This window comes from Sciurus carolinensis, chromosome 5, assembly GCF_902686445.1.
Source record: "Sciurus carolinensis chromosome 5, mSciCar1.2, whole genome shotgun sequence".
Classification (NCBI taxonomy): Eukaryota; Metazoa; Chordata; class Mammalia; order Rodentia; family Sciuridae; genus Sciurus; species Sciurus carolinensis.
The window spans coordinates 36,743,030-36,761,537 of record NC_062217.1 but is presented as its reverse complement, the minus strand read 5'-3'; the positions used below and the strand labels follow the sequence as shown (position 1 = coordinate 36,761,537).

At 41.5% G+C, this 18,508-nt stretch overlaps 1 protein-coding gene across 4 annotated transcripts in view; it reads left to right on the top strand.

Moving 5' to 3' along the window:
- Nucleotides 1-17,762, top strand: part of Thsd1 (thrombospondin type 1 domain containing 1) — a 30,862-nt gene extending 13,100 nt beyond the window's left edge. For 2 of the 4 annotated variants that reach the window (XM_047551878.1, XM_047551879.1), the window contains exons 4-5: nucleotides 7,764-7,922; nucleotides 13,407-17,702. In XM_047551878.1, the coding sequence (XP_047407834.1) occupies nucleotides 7,764-7,922; nucleotides 13,407-14,785 (1,538 nt within the window). In that variant the 3' untranslated portion in view covers nucleotides 14,786-17,702. Of the gene's footprint in view, nucleotides 1-7,763; nucleotides 7,923-13,406 lie in introns of all 4 variants that reach the window. The other 2 variants (XR_007108653.1, XM_047551880.1) reach the window with 2 other exon arrangements.
- The last annotated feature ends 746 nt before the right edge of the window (nucleotides 17,763-18,508 follow it).

The window sequence follows — 18,508 nt, the reverse complement described above, 5'->3', positions numbered from 1 at the left end:
CTCTTCCTCCACCCTGGGCTGGTGAACTTCCTTGCCCTAAGCTGCTGCAGCAGCCTTCAATTCCTCTTTCATGGCACTTATCGCTCCTGTCATGCTTATTTAATGTCTTTTTCCCCCGCTGCATGTCTCCCCACCACCACCTCTCACCTCTGCAGATTGGGGAAGCTCATTTGGTGGCAAAACCTGATTTGTGTGGTCCTAGAACTGTCTATGGTCTTTATTTGTCCCCCTTTGCCTGGCACCTTAATAGGTCCTCAATACCTATTTATTAAAATGGAAATTGAACTCAGGTCTGGCCCATCTCAACTAGGTATTAAAAGAACAGGTGGAACTGATTTGATCATCCAAGATATTCTTGACTTTTCAAAAGAAGATTTGTGGTCAGGGGAGAAAATCTGAATGTAATTGAAACCAACCAAGAGAAATCAAGAAGTTTGGGCCATTGAATTAAAAACATCTGGGGCAGGAGAGCCGTCTTCTTGCTTCTCCAGAAGCTGTGGGACTTTCCTCAGATGCTTCCATTCAGTGTCTACTGAGGGGTTTCAACAGCGGCAGCAGGGGAAGGCCCTGGAGAGGTCAGGGCAGGGAGTGGTGCTCTGTGTGCCCAGACTGAGGGTGGTCAGCGGCTCCTTGTAGGGTTGCTCCATGCAGCAGGAGATACACCCAACCAAATAGCAGTAACTAGAGGAGCTAAATACAAATTTTCTGTGCGGCATACTGACAGTGACTGATGTAGAAGTGAAATTAATGCTGGAACCTCAGTGCCTTTCTGTGTTTTTAGTATGGTTGAGCCTCTATGAAATTTTCAGCATCCCTAATCTGAAAATCTGAAATCCCAAGTGCTCCAAAATCCCAAAATGTTTGAGCACCAACACAGTGCCACAAGTGGAACATCCCACATCTGGCCTCATGTAATGGGTCGCTGTCAAAACACAAGTGCACTAAAAATGCTGTATAAAATCACAGACTTGGTGTTTAAGATGTACTTGAAACATAAATGAAGTTCATGTTTAGGCTGGGTCCCATCCCCAAGATATCTCATTATGTATATGCAGATATTCAAAAATCTTAAACACTGCTGGTCCCAAGCATTTTGGATAAGGGATACTCAGTCTGTTTATGAACTTATGACTGCACTGAGTTCTTTTCATTTTCTATTTAAATTGACAGCTCTGACCAGTAAAGACTGCCTTTTTCTTTATGTTTTGCCAAATGGCATCATTTAGGGACACACCATGACTCATACGAACCACTGAAGTTTTTGCTAGTTCTTTTTGAAAATGGAAGAATTTGTTTTGTGTTTATCTCTTTTTCAAAGTATGTCTTAGGACTCTAGGACAGTATTTAGGTAACAGCACAACAAATTTTGTATGTTGCCAAAAATGACTACCTATGATATTGGCATAGAGATTACTTTACCCCAGACACCCTTCCCAGTGCTTTGTGAATATTACCCGTTTAGTCCTTCTCACCCTATGACTTAAGTTTGTTATTTATTAAATTTTATGGGTAAAAAATTGGAGGCACAGGATGGCTAAATAATTTGCCCAAGGTCCATTGTGTTTGAATGGTATAGTCAGAACACAGAACCGGGTAGACTGTGGGATGGGTTCAGTGGTGGACTTCTTGCCTAACATGCATGGTGCCCCTGGTTTGATCCCGAGCACCCTGAAAACAAACACACACTAAAAAACTAAAAGCCAGATATACTAGCTTGAATTTGCTTTTATTACTGTTTTACAACAGCCTTCTGATAATCAACTGTCAGTTCATATATTTAATAATAAAAAGCTTTTAGGCTGAAAAAACAAAGGTTTTATTTTTTTTGTTCCCTAATTTACCAGTTCATCTCGGGCTGCCTCCTCCTCTTGGAAGACCTAAAACCACTTGGGAGTCCTCTGGCCCAGGCCTCCGTTGATGTGTTCAATATAAGTAAGCCTTGTTCTGTGCAAAGAAAAGTTGAGCTGCTTATCCCAAGAGCCTTTGCTCCTGCTATGGCTTATAGCTGCTTGCATATGTCTGTGGAATTTTTTCATAAGCATGTTTTGTTTAGTTACCTTGGTCTCTTCAGCAGAATGTCTTGCAGATGTGAATATCTCGTAGGCTTTATTCCTTCAGTAGTCTTGGAGGCAGAAACAAATTTTCCTTTTCACGTTCCAGACTAATTTTGCTCATTCAGAATTGATACCCTTTGTAGTGGCCTGAAAAGGCATTTAACCTGGCCAAACAGGTTTGTTATATAGTGTGTGTACAGGTATTGACTTCTAAGCAGGACCAAACAAAATAGCCCTCCATTCATGAAGAAAGACTATTTGGATTCTTGTTCATCTTGCCTTTCATTTCTAAAACATGTACTATAGCCATCTAATGAATTTCCATTTTGCCCAGTATTTTCTTCAGTTATTAGCAGAGATCTTCAGGGATTAGATGCTTAAGGCATTTTTTTTTATTTGCCTGATTAAATTTGATTTTTATTTTATTTGAATGATTTCCTGTTTAAATTTTATTTAGAAATAAAGAGACATAAAAACATTACAAATTTTTTTCATTGTTAATTATCCTCTGAGTCATGATTATACTTTCAAAGGCAAAGGACACTTAACATTTTTTTTTTTTACTTTTTTTTTTTTTTTTTTAGACACTTAACATTTTTAAATAAGTTTTTTGACATTAAGATTCAAGATTTTATCAAAACTAATTTTTTTCCTTGTCTCCACTAAGGGACAATACATAAATGACTTTATGTATTTAAAGAATTTGTATTTATTTATATAAAGTGAGAGTTCAAAAAGAATGATAAGAAGATTCTTAGCTTTTGTAATTGTACATACTTTTGTCTCTTTGTTTGTTTGTTTCCTTTGTGTACTGGGGATTGACTCAAGGGCACTTGGCCACTGAGCCACATCCCAGCCCTATTTTGTATTTTATTTAGAGACAGGGTCTCACTGAGTTGCTTATTAGCACCTCGTTCTTGTTGAGGCTGGCTTTGAACTTGCAATCCTCCTGTCTCAACCTCCCAAGCTGCTGGTACTACAGGTGTGCACCACTGTGCCCAGTTCATACCACACCTTTGTCTTAAACAAGAGAAGGAAATACTGTATGTTAATTTTCAATTTAGATTTTGCCGTAGTGGTATTCCCAGGGGATTTTTCAAAAATAAATCACAGTACTTTAACTCAGAGGTTTTCATATGAGATTCCCAACACTTTTCGAGCACTGGGGGCTTAGGGCCCGAGCAGCTCTGAAGCCTGTGGACAAAGCATGCTCATTGTTCTGCCCCAGCCAAGGAGCTGCAGTGTGATCCCAGAGCACAGAACCAATATTGTGTTCACTTGGACCTCTACCTGGAACATCATTACCACACCTCAGTTGATGTTGGTCCAGGATACTGGTTTGTAATGCTCCCACTCTTGTGAAAATCCTGAGAGTTTTAATTGCTACAAAGAACTCATATGCCATGACTCACTCCAAAGATTGCACCACTTGGCTCATCTGAGCCCAGTACATTTTCCTTATGTTTTTGTAGTGCTTTGTATACCTCTGCTGCATTAGAAGTTTTGTCCAAAAAGGATGAAGAGAGACTTTTATACAGAGGATGCCTCGCATTGGCAGGACATGATAGGTCTTGGGGTTGGATGAGTGATCATAGAGAATTCTTCATAGGGAAATATTCAATTATTCTAGCTGGCAGTGATTGGATATCTGCTTGGAAGAGAAGTTTGCCTTTATCAATCAATAATGGTTGTTTTGACTGGAGGTGTAGCTCAAAGGTACAGTACCTGCCTAGTGTGCACAAGACCTTGGGTTTGATTCCCAGTACTGGGGGAAATAAAAGGAAAAGAGAGCTGTTTGGGGAGGGAATTGTGTGTATTTTGAAGTTCTGTTGTTAGGTGGATCTGCATTTAGGATTGTTAAGGCTCCTTGCTGAATTGACTCCTTTGTTATTATGTTATGTTCCTTTTTTATTCCTAGTAATATCTCTGGTTCTGTAGTCTGTTGTGTCTGATATTAATATAGCCATTCTAGTTTTCTTTTAATGCTCATAAGGTATACATTCCTCTATTATTTTAACCTATATATAGCTTTATATTTAAAGTGGGTTTTTAAAACTGCATGAAGTTAGATCATGCTTGTTTTTAAATCCAGTCTGACAAACTGCTTTTTTAAAATCCAGTTTGACAAACTGTTGCATGTTTAGATTATTTACATTAAGTATTACTATACGGTTGGCTTAAAGTCTGAAGTTTTTTTAGGTTTGTATTTGTTAACTCAGTTCTATTACTTTTCTCTCTCTTTTTCCACCTTTTTTATTAATTGAATATTTTTATGATTTACTTTAGCAACACTTTTGTTTTGTTTATTTATTTATTTATTTATTTTGCTTTTTGTTTCTTGGTACCAGGGATTGAACCCAGGGGTGTTCAACCCCTCATCTTATCCCCAACCCTTTTTATTTTTTATTTTGAGACAGAGTCTTACTAAGTTGCTGAGGCTATACATTTTTGGTTAATTGTTTATCTCTTAAAATGATTTTAGCCATTGTCCTGTAGTTTACCATATACATCTTTTTTTTTTATTGTAAACAAATGGGATACATGTTGTTTCTCTGTTTGTACATGGCGTAAAGGCATACCATTTGTGTAATCATAAATTTACATAGGGTTACCATATACATCTTTACCCTCAATCTGCCTTCAGATATTACATTGTTTCACATGTAGTATAAGAACTTTTGAGCAGTATACTCCCAATTCATTTCTCCCATTCTTGTGTGTGTGCTTGTTGCTGGGGATTGAATAAAGGACCTCATACATGCTCAGTAAGTTCCCAGTCACTGCAATCACACCTATTCTTTGTGTGATTGTTGTCATGCATTTTACTTTTTGTGTGTGGGGGGGGGCACTGGATATTGAACTGAGGAGCACTCTACAACTGATCTATATCACCAGCCCTTTTTATTTTTTATTTTGAGACACTGAGTTGCCCAGACTGGCCTCAAACTTCTGATCCTCCTTTCTCAGCCTCCCAAATACCTGGAATTATAGGCATGCGCTACCACGCCTGGTGCATTTTGCTTTATATATGGTTTTAAACACATAATACATTGCTACAATTCTGGTGTAGACTTACAATTGCATTTTAGAACATTTAAAAAATAAAAAATGAATCTTGGATTTTATATTTACCTTTATATGTGCCATTTTAATACTCAGACTCTACATAGATACAAGTTTTTGTTCTGTATTGTACTTCTTCTGCCTGAAGGATTTCAACAATTCTTGTTGAAATCTTACTGGTAATTCATTTTCATTTTTCTGAAAAAGTTTTATCTTCCCTTTGTTTTTGAAAGATATTTTTACTGGGTATGGAATTCTGGGTTGGTAATTTGGGTTAGTAGTTAGTTGGTAGTTTGGTTGTTTTCCCAGCCCTTCATCAGTGCCACTCCATTACCTTCTGGCTTGCATAGTTTCAGATGAGAAGTCAGCTGTAATTCTCATCTTTAGTTGCATCTTATTCTATATATGATGTGTTTCCACCCTCACCCACCCACTCAGCAGCCATAGCCTTCAAGATTTTTTGTTTTCTTTTGGTTTTCAGAAGTTTGAGTATAGTGTACCTAAGTGTTGTTTTGTTTTACTTTTTCGTTTTTATCCTCCTTGGTGTTTTCTGAGCATATTGGGTCTGTGGTCTAGTTCTTCATTAATTTTGGAGTTTTGGGACACTATCTATTTAAATATTTCTTCTATCTTATTCTGATTGCATGTATCAGAGACTATTTGATATCATCTTGCAGTTCTTCAGACTTTTGTTTTATTCATTCTTCAGGCCCACTCCTTAGTCCATTTTGTTTTGTTATAACAGAATACCCGAGACTGGGTAATTTACAAAGAACAGAGATTTATTTCTTACAGTCTAGAAGCAGTGAAGTCCAAGGTCAAGGGGTCTACATCTGGCGAAGATCTCTTTGCTTCATCATCTTGTGGCAGAAGGTGAAGGGCAAAAAAGAAAAATTAATAACCAGCATTAATCTATTCATGAGGGCGGAGCCCTCAGGACCTTAACATTTTCATTAGGTTCCACGTCCCAGCACTGCTGCATTAGGGTCAAGTTTCAAACACATGGTTTTGGGGGGACATATTCAATTCATAGCACTCTGTGTATTCTTTTGGATGATTTCTAGTTACCTATATCCCAATACACCATTTCTTTCCTCAGTTGTGTTGAATCTATTATAAGCCTATAGAAGGAATTCTTTAACTCTGTTACTGTTTTTCAATTCTAACAATCCATTTGACTCTTTAGTTTACAACTATCTGATGAAAATTTCCGTGTCTGTACATTTCGTTCATCTTTTCATTAAAGTCTTTAACATATTAACAAATTATTTTAATAGGTCTAGTATTTGGGTCATATCTGAGCCTGGTTCTCTAGATTATTTTATCTCTTGATAGCTTATTGTTTTTTCCCTTGCTTTCTTGTGCAGCTCATAATTACTGTTTGAGAGCTGGAAATATTTTTTGGAAATAGACACTAAGCATATTATTTATGCTGGAAAATGGGTATATTTCTGTTTTTTCTAGTTCTTAACGTGGGTATTACATTACTGGGTTTTGCTAGGTCTTTAGTGTGGACTTTGGGTTAATTAAAGATTTGAGTCATTCTTTGAATTTTTCCTGTTGCTGTGTCTACCCTCAGTGCATCCCAGATTTCAGAATTTTCTAGTGTTACTTTGCTTTTAGGGTGGTCACTAGGTTGCCAGAGTGTTTTTCTCCACACTTCTGTTCCACCTTCAACTTTAGACTTGAGTCTGCACATCAGAGAGGTTCTAGCGTTTGCCTCTCCTTCAGCTCTAGACTATTGTTATTTGCTACATGGTACTTGCTATCCTGAAATGAGAAGAGGGCATTCTCTTGTATTGGGTCAACTTAGTCTTGGGCAAATACTGTGTCCCTGAGTCTCAGGGATGGGGCTTTCTTGATGATCCTGCTCCTCCCACATGGTGGAAGATTCACAGTATTCTGGGCCCAGGAATTTTCAGCTCCTCACTTAAGAGCACAGTTTCCATGCCCTAATAGCAATTGGTCTCACCTGATACTCTTAGGTTGACAGACTTGCAGCCTTCTCCCCAGTGGTTGAGAATGTTGTTCTGTAAAGGAGATGGGGAGAAGGATCTGGGTGAGGATTTGTGTCTTTCCTGTGTTGATGTCCCTTCTGTCCTCAGACTTCAAATGTGAGAAGGCTTTGTCTAGTCTTGCACCTACACTCCATCCTTCTGTGAGCATTTGGTATGCTTTCTAGAAAAGAGTCTGTAAGTGGGTACAAATTCCCCTTGTTTCATCACCCGTAAGGACTGTTTTTCATGCTAGTCCACACTAGGCTTTTAGCAATTCATTACATTTTTTAATGGGTTCTTCTTGCTAACTTGTGTGGGTAGGTCTGGAGTCTATCCCAGGTAAACAAATGCTACATCCCCTTTGTCTTTGGAGGAGCCCATCTTTCCTTACATTGCAGGTTCGTTGGTTGCCCTGTGACCTCAGTTGTCCAGTGGATTCTACAAAGGTTAAGATTTTATAGATTATACAGCTTTTCTTTGTTTTAAGGTTGGGAGCTACACTCTTTGCAGCTTCCTACATCTCTGGGAATGTTTTCACTTATTGCTTTTTCAAGGTCTGAGATTTGAGTATTGCTGCTTCATTTGGGTGCAGTTAAATACTGATTCTCAAATGAACTAGCATTAAAAACATGACTTTATGTCCTTGCAGAAACTTGGGGACTGTGGCAGCCCTGGAGCCAATGTAGCACTACATGTGGGGATGGTGTCAGAGAACGTCGCCGAGTGTGTCTCACTTCCTTCCCCTCCAGACCTGGCTGCCCTGGAATGTCCTCGGAGGCCTCCCCATGTTCCCTGGAGGAGTGTGCTGGTAGGTATTCTTGCTCCCTTGGGAGTCTCCTCAGAGTCTTCATCAGAGGGAATATTGAACCCAGGCTTGCCTGAGAACCAGCATTCTGAGTTCGGGAGTGGACCCATGAATGCTTTGTGACACTGAATTACTCATTAGTGTGTCTGAGACGGGGAGTGGCTGGAAAATAACTTGCCAGTGAGCTGGTGGGATTTAGTACTGTGTAAATGAGGGAAACGACAAGGAAATACGTCTAAATTGAAGATTCAAATGTAATAAATATTTTTTAAAATGCAAAATCATTAATTTTTTAAAATACAGAGGAGAATGGTTATTTCTTCCTAAGATTTTTGGGTGCTGATATTTCTCCCTCTGCTTTAACCCACAAAATTGTGGGAAAATATTTTCCTCTATTTTTTTTTTTTTTCTCCATCATCCCAGAGAAGCCTAAGGAGGCCACATAGACCATTAAGTTGTCAAAATGGGGCAAGATACCTTGTCTTTTCCTCCAAGTGATCTAAGTTATTTGCTACCAGGAGATAGGGACCTTTCTTGCTATCACCTGGGGACTGGCCTTTCCCACATTTCCTCAGCATCTTCCAGGCACATACTGGTTAGGTACTCCATCACAAGTTTTTGGTGTGAGTCATCATGATGCTCACATGTTTTGCTTCAGCTTATAGAGCTGAATGCTGTTTATTTGCCACAATTACGGTTACAGTGATGAATAATCCTTGCTCTTCCCACACACCATGCCACTACCCGATGAGCAACTCCTGGTTAGTTCATTAGCCTTTGCTCTGGTCCTGACCCTTAGATAGAGGTCAAATCCTGCCCTCCGTTCTTTAATGCCAGATTTGAAGGCCATCCTTACTCAGTTCCTTAGCTCTTTGGAATCTGGAGGAGTTAGGTGCTTGTCTTAGTTTGGATCTTAGAGAACATTTTAGTCCAAACCACAGATACCTGGCAATGTTTCAACCATTGTCCCTGCCTGTGGCCTTAGAAAATCCTTGCTGTTTCATCTTTGTGGCCAGTACCATCGACCTTATTCTCTTCATTCCAGCACCTGAAGAACTTTATTCTCTCTTCTGTCTTTTTCTCACTGTGATTTCAAACCCAGGCTCATCTCCCAAACTTCCCAGCCTGCCTTCTCACAAGCCATACTCACTCTGAATCCATTCTTTCTTCAGCTGTACCGCATACAGTTTTCAAAGGCTCTTTGCCCTGTTCATTTCTTTATAAGTCCCTTCACTTTCCATGGCTCCTTCCTTGTGTATAACTTTCTTTAAATTTACTTCATCTTAATTCCAGGATGAAGCATTGCATTAAGATAGTTCACCCAGAGTTTCATAATACTCAGATGAATTTAATATCAGTCATTTATTGACCACTTGCTATGTGTCAGCACTTTAAATACGTTATTGCACTTAAGCCTCACACTAATTCTTCCAGGAAGATATTCTGATGCTGGGTTCAGATCTTGAAAGCATACTGCCTGCTGTGCATTTTTCTAAGTACCTTGCCCATATCAAGTCGTTACTGCTGGCCCTCTGTATCTGCAGAATAGGAAAAAGAGAAGACTTGGAAGTTCTGCATCTGTTGATTCAGCCAACCATGAATGGAAAATATTCAGGAAAAAAAAATTGCATCTGCATTGAACATGTACAGATTTTTTTCCATTTCACTATTCTGTAAACAACGTAAGTTACGTAGCATTTGCATTGCACAAGGTATTATAAGTAACCCAGAAATTATTTAAATTATATGAGAGGATTGTGTAGGTTCTATGCAAATACTATACTATTTTATAGGAGGGACTTGAACATCTGTGGAATTGGGCATCCACAGGGGTCCTTGAACGAGTCCCCAGCAGGTATCAAGGGGCACTTGTATACTATGATCTCCACATTACAGGGGAGGCTGGGGCATGGAGAAGGCAAATAGCCTGCCCAAGGTCATAAAGTGAAGAATCAGGAACAAGAGTTGACTCCATATCAGGCTGTCTAACTTGAATACTTTGCCTTTATATACAAGCCAGTCTGGCTTTCTAGAATAAGCATCAGCAATCGCAATCAGCGATCGTCTTTGAGGAAATGTGATCATATTTCATGTTCTGGCATCTTACTTCTTTAACACTGGGTGGGATCTAGAAATGCATATGTTTTTAATTAGCAAGAAGAGTAAGTGCTAAAGACACCACTACTTCTACTCTAAGTGAAATGATCCACCTAAGCTTCCCAGCCTTCTCTTTTTTCCATTCCATCTGTTTTCCACTTTTTGGAAATGCAAAGATCTGTTTGCAGGATGCTTAGCACCAGGAGATCTTCACTTCAAGAGAATGAATAAAGACTAGTTGAGGCAGGGAAGCAGGAGGCCTGCAACTTTGGGGCTTTTCTTCAGCTGTGGTTTTTAAGGGAGCCAACTAAAGGCAAAAGATCACAGAGCTGAGAGAGTGGTTCATGATGTGTGATGGCATTGCCACTGTCATCAGCAGCCACTGCATCAGCAGCCATTGCAGATGAAAGAAATGATAAATCGGAGAACAATTTTTACTTGGTTGGGAGTTCAGAGTTTTACTTGGCTTTAAAACAATACTTTTATGCCAAGGACTGAGGGCCTCTTTGCACTAATTTGGCCTCTTTTGTTTAACAATAGAGTAGGAGGATCCAATTGCTGTGTTGCCCATAATCCATCTGGTAGGATATTGATCATCTTCCTATTTTTTAAAAATATTGAATGAATCAATTAATTAATCTAATGTTTTTATTGAGTACCAGTTGTGACTGGGTTTGGGAATTTACTTCATATATTGAAAAGATATGTCATTGTCTTGAGGAGAGCTTATGATATAGTAGCCCAGAAGGTACATAAGCAGGCATAATACCCAGTACAACCTAGGTATCCAACGCCTGCTACAGAAACTAGCAGGGATGATAATCCATGCTGGACACGTTTCCTTTCTTGGAGCAGCTGATATTTGGCTGGCATTTGAGAATTGAGAAGGTGCCATCCAGGTAAACAAGGTAAGCAAGGAAGTTTTAGCAAAGGAGCAATGAACGAAGGCATAGAAGAAGATGGCACGGTAACAGACCCAGAGCTGCAAACAGTTTACTATGGCTGGAGGATGGTGTGTGGGGAGGGAATGGGAAAAACCAGGCTGGACAGTCAGGGGCAGATCCTCAGGGGCCTTAAAGGTTTGGACCTGAATTTTAGAGGGAGCTCTCTGCCTATAGCATGGACTACAAATCAGAAGGGTAGGTGTGGGAGAAAGGTACCTGTTAAGAAGTTTTCAGTAACCCATGTGAAAGAGGAAACACTGGCAGTGGGAAGGAAGAAGAGGATGTATCAGTTCTGGATGTGGCAGGTGACAGAGAGACAGGCATGAAGGATGAAAACCAGGATAGAAGTAGTAGCTGCTGCATAGACTGTGGTGCCATTCCCTTGAGACTGGGTATAATGGAGAGAGAGTGGCAGGTGCCACCAGAGTGGACTGAGAAGGTTGAGGTTTCAGGAGAGGAGTGACTGCAGACACTGGAAAGGTACTGTGTATAGGATGGACCCTGGAGTGGCCAGAATGGTCCTAGCTCTAGGCTGGGGCCCACGTGCTAGAGTGACTATGGCTGTCAGGAGGTTGGGAGATGACAGACAGGTGGAGGAGCAGAAAGAAAGGTGGATTGGGTGGATGACCCGTGCAGCAAAGGAACAGAAGTTTCTTGTGGAAGCAGAGGAGTGCTGGTTGAACTTGGCAGTCAGGACTGCGATTGGAGACACACCCTGCTGCTGGCTCTGTTTGCTTATAAGAAACTGTGTGCTCTGGGATCTGCAGGCCTCTGGTAAGGCAAGGAGGCTAAGGCCTCTGGTAAGGCAAGGAGGCTTTGTGGAAAAGTAGGGTGATGCATTTGTGTCCCACAGGGTGCAATAGAAAGGCGCAGGGGTGAGTAGGAGCATAGGTCGAGGAGTCAAGGCACAGAGCTGGTGTTGATGAGACTGGGGGGAAAGAGATGGGACAGGTCCCTGGAAGGGCTTGAACGGTGGACGGTGGTGAGTGCACTGGTCTCAGTCTCCAGGTGTTTCATGGCAGTCGAGGCTCCAGGTGGCATCTGCATTTCCACATTTTTTTTTTTACAGACTACTTTTTAATTCATTGTATGCAAATGGAGTACGTCGTTTCATTTCTATGGTCCTGCACGATGTAGATTCACACCATTCGTGTAATCATACATGTACTTAGGGTAAAGACGTCTGTCTCATTCCACCATCTTTCATACCCACCTCCTTCTCACTTCCCTCTACATAATCTGAAGTTCCCCCATTCTTCTCTTACCCCCCTCCCCTCCACCCCCATTATCCCCACATTTTTTATTGGTACATTATAGTTGTGCATCATGATGGGATTTGTTGTTACATATTTGTACATGCACACAACGTAACAGTATTATCTGACCGATATCACTCCCTAGCACTCCCTACCACTTCCCTGTCCCCTCCCTTTTTACTCATTTCCCTTTGATTTCCATGAGATTTATCCCCCCCACCTTTCCTTTCCTTTGTCTTCTCTAGCTTCCGCATATGAGGGAAAACATATGACCCTTGACCTTCTAAGTTGGACTTATTTCTCTAGCTTCATCTATTTTCCTGCAAATGCCATAATTTCATTTTTACTTATGACTGCATAAAATTCCATTGTGTATATATCGGCATCTGCATCTTGATAAAAAGTTTTGAGGCTGTGGAACAAAGTGGTTTGAGAAAGCAGGACAGATGATGAAAAGTCAGTGCCACCTGAGGTGGGAAGAGGCAGGGACAGCTGGAAACAGAAGGTGAGAGAGCATAGGCTCCACACTTAGAAAGACGGCTTCTGGATACTAGAAGGGGAAAAAGTGCGTTGTGTTATATTGTTGACAGTTTTATTCCCATCGATTAATTTAATGTGGAAACTTAGGTATAACCTATCTGAATAACTTTGTGTTTTGAGTCTTGGTAAGAATTTTCCCATGTGCCTCTCACAGTTCCTGTAACTACAGATGCCCAACATTTACATCAACATAAATGAAAACCTTGGGTTTTTTTACCTTGACATCTTCTACACACTGCTTCTGTGTAGAAAATGTGTGGAGAGTCTCAGCAGGAGCTGGTGAGCACAGGAGTCTCTTTGATTGTGGCTTTCCTGGCCACCTCACTCCTGTGGGTCCCTAAGTTTTGCAGCTCTTCCTCTTTCCTGGTGACCCTGTTTGGCTTCAGCTTTCAGCAGAGATCCAAAAGAGTAGAAATCCCAGTTCCTCTTTCTTTTCCTCCTCTCTCTTAGTACTATGATCATTAAAACAAGCAACTCAAGAGGTCTTTTTTCTTATTTTATTTATTTATTTTTCTGTGGGGCTGAGGATTGAACCCAGTGCCCCGCACGCACCAGGCGAGGGCTCTACCACTGAGCCACAACCCCAGCCCCAGCAACTCAGAGATCTTAAAACCATGTACAGAATACATTTGTTCTTCCTCTTTTTGTAGCTTTCCGGCCATCCAGCCCGTCTCCTCTTCCGCCACAGGGTTCGGCGAAGTCCAACAACATTGTGACCGTCACTGGGATATCCCTGTGCTTGTTCATCATCATTGCCACCGTCCTCATCACGCTGTGGAGGAGGTTTGGCCGGCCCCCCAAATGCAGCACCCCAGCTCGGCACAACTCCATTCATTCCCCCAGCTTCCGGAAGAACTCAGACGAGGAGAACATCTGCGAGCTGAGCGAGCAGCGTGGAAGCTTCTCAGATGGGGGTGATGGGCCTGGGGGGAGCCCAGGGGACACGGGCATCCCTCTGACCTACAGGTGCAGTGTGCAGGTGACTCCGGAGGACGATGCCTCTGGCAGTGAGAGCTTTCAGTCCAATGCGCAGAAGATAATCCCCCCCCTGTTCAGCTACCGCCTTGCCCAACAGCAGCTGAAGGAGATGAAGAAGAAAGGTCTGACGGAAACCACCAAAGTGTACCATGTGTCTCAGAGTCCCCTGACAGACACTGCCATCGACTCTGCTGCCAGCCCCCCCTTAGATTTGGAAAGCCCCGAAGAAGCTGCAGCAAGTAAGTTCCGGATCAAGTCTCCATTTCTGGACCAGCCCATGGTGAGTGGTGGGGAAAGGCCCCCCTCCAGGCTGGATTTCAGCATGTCTCAGGCCAGCTGTGCCATCAGCCCCAGCCAGACCCTGATCCGCAAGTCACAGTTGAGGCACACAGGTGGCCGAGGGGCCTCATCGGAAAGGAGCCACCCCAGGAACTCTCATTTCAGGAGGACGGCTAGTTTTCATGAAACCAAGCAACCCCGGCCATTCCGGGAGAGGAGCATGTCCACTCTGACTCCACGGCAGGCCCCCACCTACAGTGCTAGGATGCGTACCTGGGACCAGGGAGAGGACAGGCTTAGGCCTCCAAGTCGAGGTGCTCACCTGCTTCCTGAGAAACTGGAGCATTTCCAAGGAGCAGGGGGAACCAGTGGTCCATTGAGCCCTATACCTAAACCCTACACCATGGGGCATCCTGCGAGGAAATCAGACCCGGGGGATCGCCAGGCAGGATTAGTGGCAGGAGTTGAGAGAACAGAGCCTCACAGAGCTCGGAGGGGACCATCCCCCAGTCACAGGAGTGTCTCAAGGAAGCAATCTTCCCCCACTTCTCCCAAAGATAGCTACCAGAGGGTCAGTCCACTGAGCCCTTCTCAGTGTAGGAAAGACAAGTGTCAGAGCTTCCCAGCCCACCCTGAGTTCGCCTTCTATGACAACACATCGTTTGGCCTCACTGAGGCTGAGCAGAGGATGCTGGACCTCCCAGGATATTTTGGCTCAAATGAAGAGGATGAAACCACAAGTACCCTTAGTGTGGAGAAGCTGGTGATTTAGGTCAAGAATCTGCCTGAGACTACACAGCAGGCATCCTTTACCCAGGTTGCATTATCAGCTGCTCCCATAGCTCCATGGACTATTTCGTGTAACGGTTTGTGAGACAGATTGTGGGGAGGAAGTTGCTCACACAGAGCAACTATGCCTGTGTTTTAATTCATAAGGAAGAAATTATTGATCCTGAACGTTTCCTTTTGCTACTCTATTTCTATTGGCTTATTACTAATAGTAATAATAAAATTTACACTAAAGCAAATAGGGCTTAGCCTGTCATGTGGATATGAAAGATGACGAGATGAGCATCATGTTCTTTGAACACTGCACTGCAAGTTTCCAGCTTGAAGCGGATATCTAGAAGGCTTAATTCATCAGTGCTGGAGTAAAGCTGGCTTGGTATCACAATTCTGAATTCTAATTTTTTAAGTTATAAATATATAAGCATTTGGCTCCTGCAGGAGCAACATTGAACAGGTTTTGTATCTGGCTAATTGAGTTAATTATGACCATTAAACCACCAAGCTACCTAGAAATATTGACCCTACAAGATATTTCAGAAGAACTTGCAGGATAGGTTTGCAGGATATCTTAATATTATTTAATGCAATGAAGAATTCATTTGACTTGACAAAATCGTGTGAATTAATCCTGCTTTAGAGAAATAACATAACAATTTGATTGTTTAGGTGGTGAGTCAGATGAAGACCTATCCATCATTGTTCTGAGAAAATAGTAAACATTTTGGAAAGGAAAGCATTATTTCCTGAGAAAACATCTGTTGGAAAATGGGCAGTAGGTACTGACCAGGAACACTTCCTGGCACCAGAGTGCTGGCTGTATGTTCCTGGTCCAAACTGACTGCAGAGAATGCATTTCAGGTATATAGAAAGCAGGTAGACCTGTTTATGATTTTTACAGTTTAAGCTTTTTTTTAATTAGAAAAAAAGTAATAATGAGAGAAAAGAAATCTTTTTAGAAATTTAGAATCATTTTTATATGCTTATTCAATCTTCTTACCACATTTTACAGATGAGGAATTTGAGGGAGCAAAAGTAATTACCAGGACTGGATAGAACATAGACTGATACTTTATCCCAAATGCCATACTCTTTGCACTCTGTCATCAGCCTTTGTGTCATGGGAGAAGAAATGTCTCCGGAGAACGGTCCAAGAAGTTCCAGAGAGAAGGGGGGACTTGACTCAGGACCAGCCTGATTCTTGGCATGTGTGATGGAAAGATTTTCAGCATTAGCCAGATAAAGGTATATACAAGGTTTATTTAGGAGAGTAGATACATATTCAAGGGAGAATGTGGGCTATCTTCAGAGGGAGAGACAGCAACCCCTTGTTGTGGGGTGTTAATATTTCTAGAGGGACGGTTGCTGGGGGCTGGACTAGATGTGGAGCCAGGGTGGAGTTATACAGTTTCACGCCAGTTTTCCCTGTTCTAGTGCATTTCTCTCATTTTACAAGGGCCTGGGCCAAGAGTAGGTCATTTAGGAGTCACAATTTTTTCTGAGCACTTTCTGCATCTCAGTGACTCATAGGTTTTTTTTTTTTTTTTTTTTTTAAGACTCAGTATATCTCTTTTTTTATCCTAAATCCCTGTCTCATTCGCAAGTCTTCTCCAGTAGCAGAAACTTCAGAGAAAGCCAGCCTTTTTGGCTGTAAGAGGTTAGAAAGTGATGCTTCTGCTAGCTTTCCCCAAAGGATGAAGGTTTTCTGATGCTCAATGAGATGTTAGGACTAGTCTTGCAGCTTGCTTTGTTTGAAAGCAAGGACTGCACAAAAGAACCTAAAGGCGGGCCTCTCCTCTGGAAGACTGTCATCAGGTACCATGCAGCCACTGGAATAGTGGCACTTTCCGTCTTTTCCATGGGGACCTCCCTAACACCAAACCTGTCCTGCCTCTGTTCCTTCTTTTAGAGCTAATCAGGATGTCAGCCTGCTGGTGAGGTTTCAGGATCACTGGAGAGAGTGGAATTAGATGGGAAAATTTTTTGGAATGCCAACACTTCAGCTTTAAAAGCTTCTCTCATACTTGTTGCACTGAAACTTCGTTTGTGCCATTTTTATTGAAAAATAAAATGTGGTTTGGAAATGCTTTAATAATAACTTTACCTTTCAGGAATAGGAGGGGTAGATTATTCAGAGCTGTCTGACAGCTGGTATGTGCTGATGCAAAGAAGAGGAAACCAAGCTTTTTAATCTCCATTTTCTTTGTTTATCATAGTAGAAAGCTTTGTTCTTTTTCCAAGTCCACAGGCCTGTGTGCCAACCTTTGAACACAAAGGGTACGTGCTCACCCATTCCAGATTTTACAGTGAATTGCCACAGTCATAGGATAGGTAGAAATTAGAAACACTATGAACAGAAAACTTTTTCTTTGAAATTATGTTCTTACCCAGTATATTCTACATCTAAATTAATACCACAGTGAACTAACATCAGCAAATAACATGTTCACCATCTACTGAGCCCAGTTTTCTGGGTCTCTTGATCCAGAGTCAGTCTTTATATTTTCAAGTTAATCAGTTGACCTCTGCCTCTGAGAGAGAGAAAAGAATTTGCTTCAGTGTTCTTTGGTGGATATGTGGTAAATTATATTAGAAATGATCTATTTTTCACCATTGTGCTCCTAGATATACTAGCCACAGTGGCTACTAAAAATAAAGGAGTTCCAGTGGCTTAGACAAAGTGGAATGAAGGGAAGGGGTGGAATGGGAATAAGGAAGACAGTAGACTGAATTGGACACATCTTTCCTACATTGATATATGAATACACCACCAGTGAAACTCCATAGCATGTATAACCACAAGAATGGGATTCTAATTAGAATAAGTTACACTCCATGAATATATAATATGTCAAAATGCACTCTACTGTCATGTATATCTAAAAAGAAGAAATTAAAAAGTAAGTTAAAAAATATAGGAGCTCAATAAAAATTTGTTAAACAAATGACCAGCTATTCAAAAGCCTTCAAACTCTATTTATGGTTGAATTAAAATGATTCTATATAATACTCTAAATCTTAAACCATTATGAAAGGGATATGTTTCTATAGTGTGGAATTTTAATTTTTGGAGGTCTCCACAAATGGAAGGATCCTTATCTTTCTGGGCTGCTACCCTGGTTGAAGGCGGAGGTGTCTCTGAAGTCTTTCCAGTCTTTGGTACATGGTAGTCACTTAATATATGTATTAGTAAGCTTTCTGGTATTGTCCTGAAATAATCAACTTAAAAAGAGGAAAGTTGTTTAGCACAGTTTTGAAGGTTTCAGTCCATGGTTGGTTGGCCTCATTACTTCTAGGTCTGTGGTAAGGCAACACATCATAGCAAAAGCATGTGAGAAACCATTCACCTCATGGCCAGAAATAAAAGAAAGAGGGAAAGGGGCTTGGGGCCCAGTATCCCCTTGAAGGCTCCCCTCAGTGACCCACCTCCTCCCACTAGGCTCCACCTCTTAAAGATTCCACCATTAAGAAGTGCTTTTACCACAAGTGCTTTTACCACATGGGCCTTTAAGGAACACTTATCCAAGCCATGCGTTAATTATGGAAGGTATATGATAGAATGGCCTCCAGTAGATGGGGTGTTCTGCCTTCCCAACAGTCTCCACCATTTTGCCCCACTGCTCCGGAGTCCGCCCCATCTCTTTGAGGCAAGTGTTTCCCAACCATAGCTTCTGCCTAGGTGGGGTTGATAGCTGGGAGCACTAAGTGT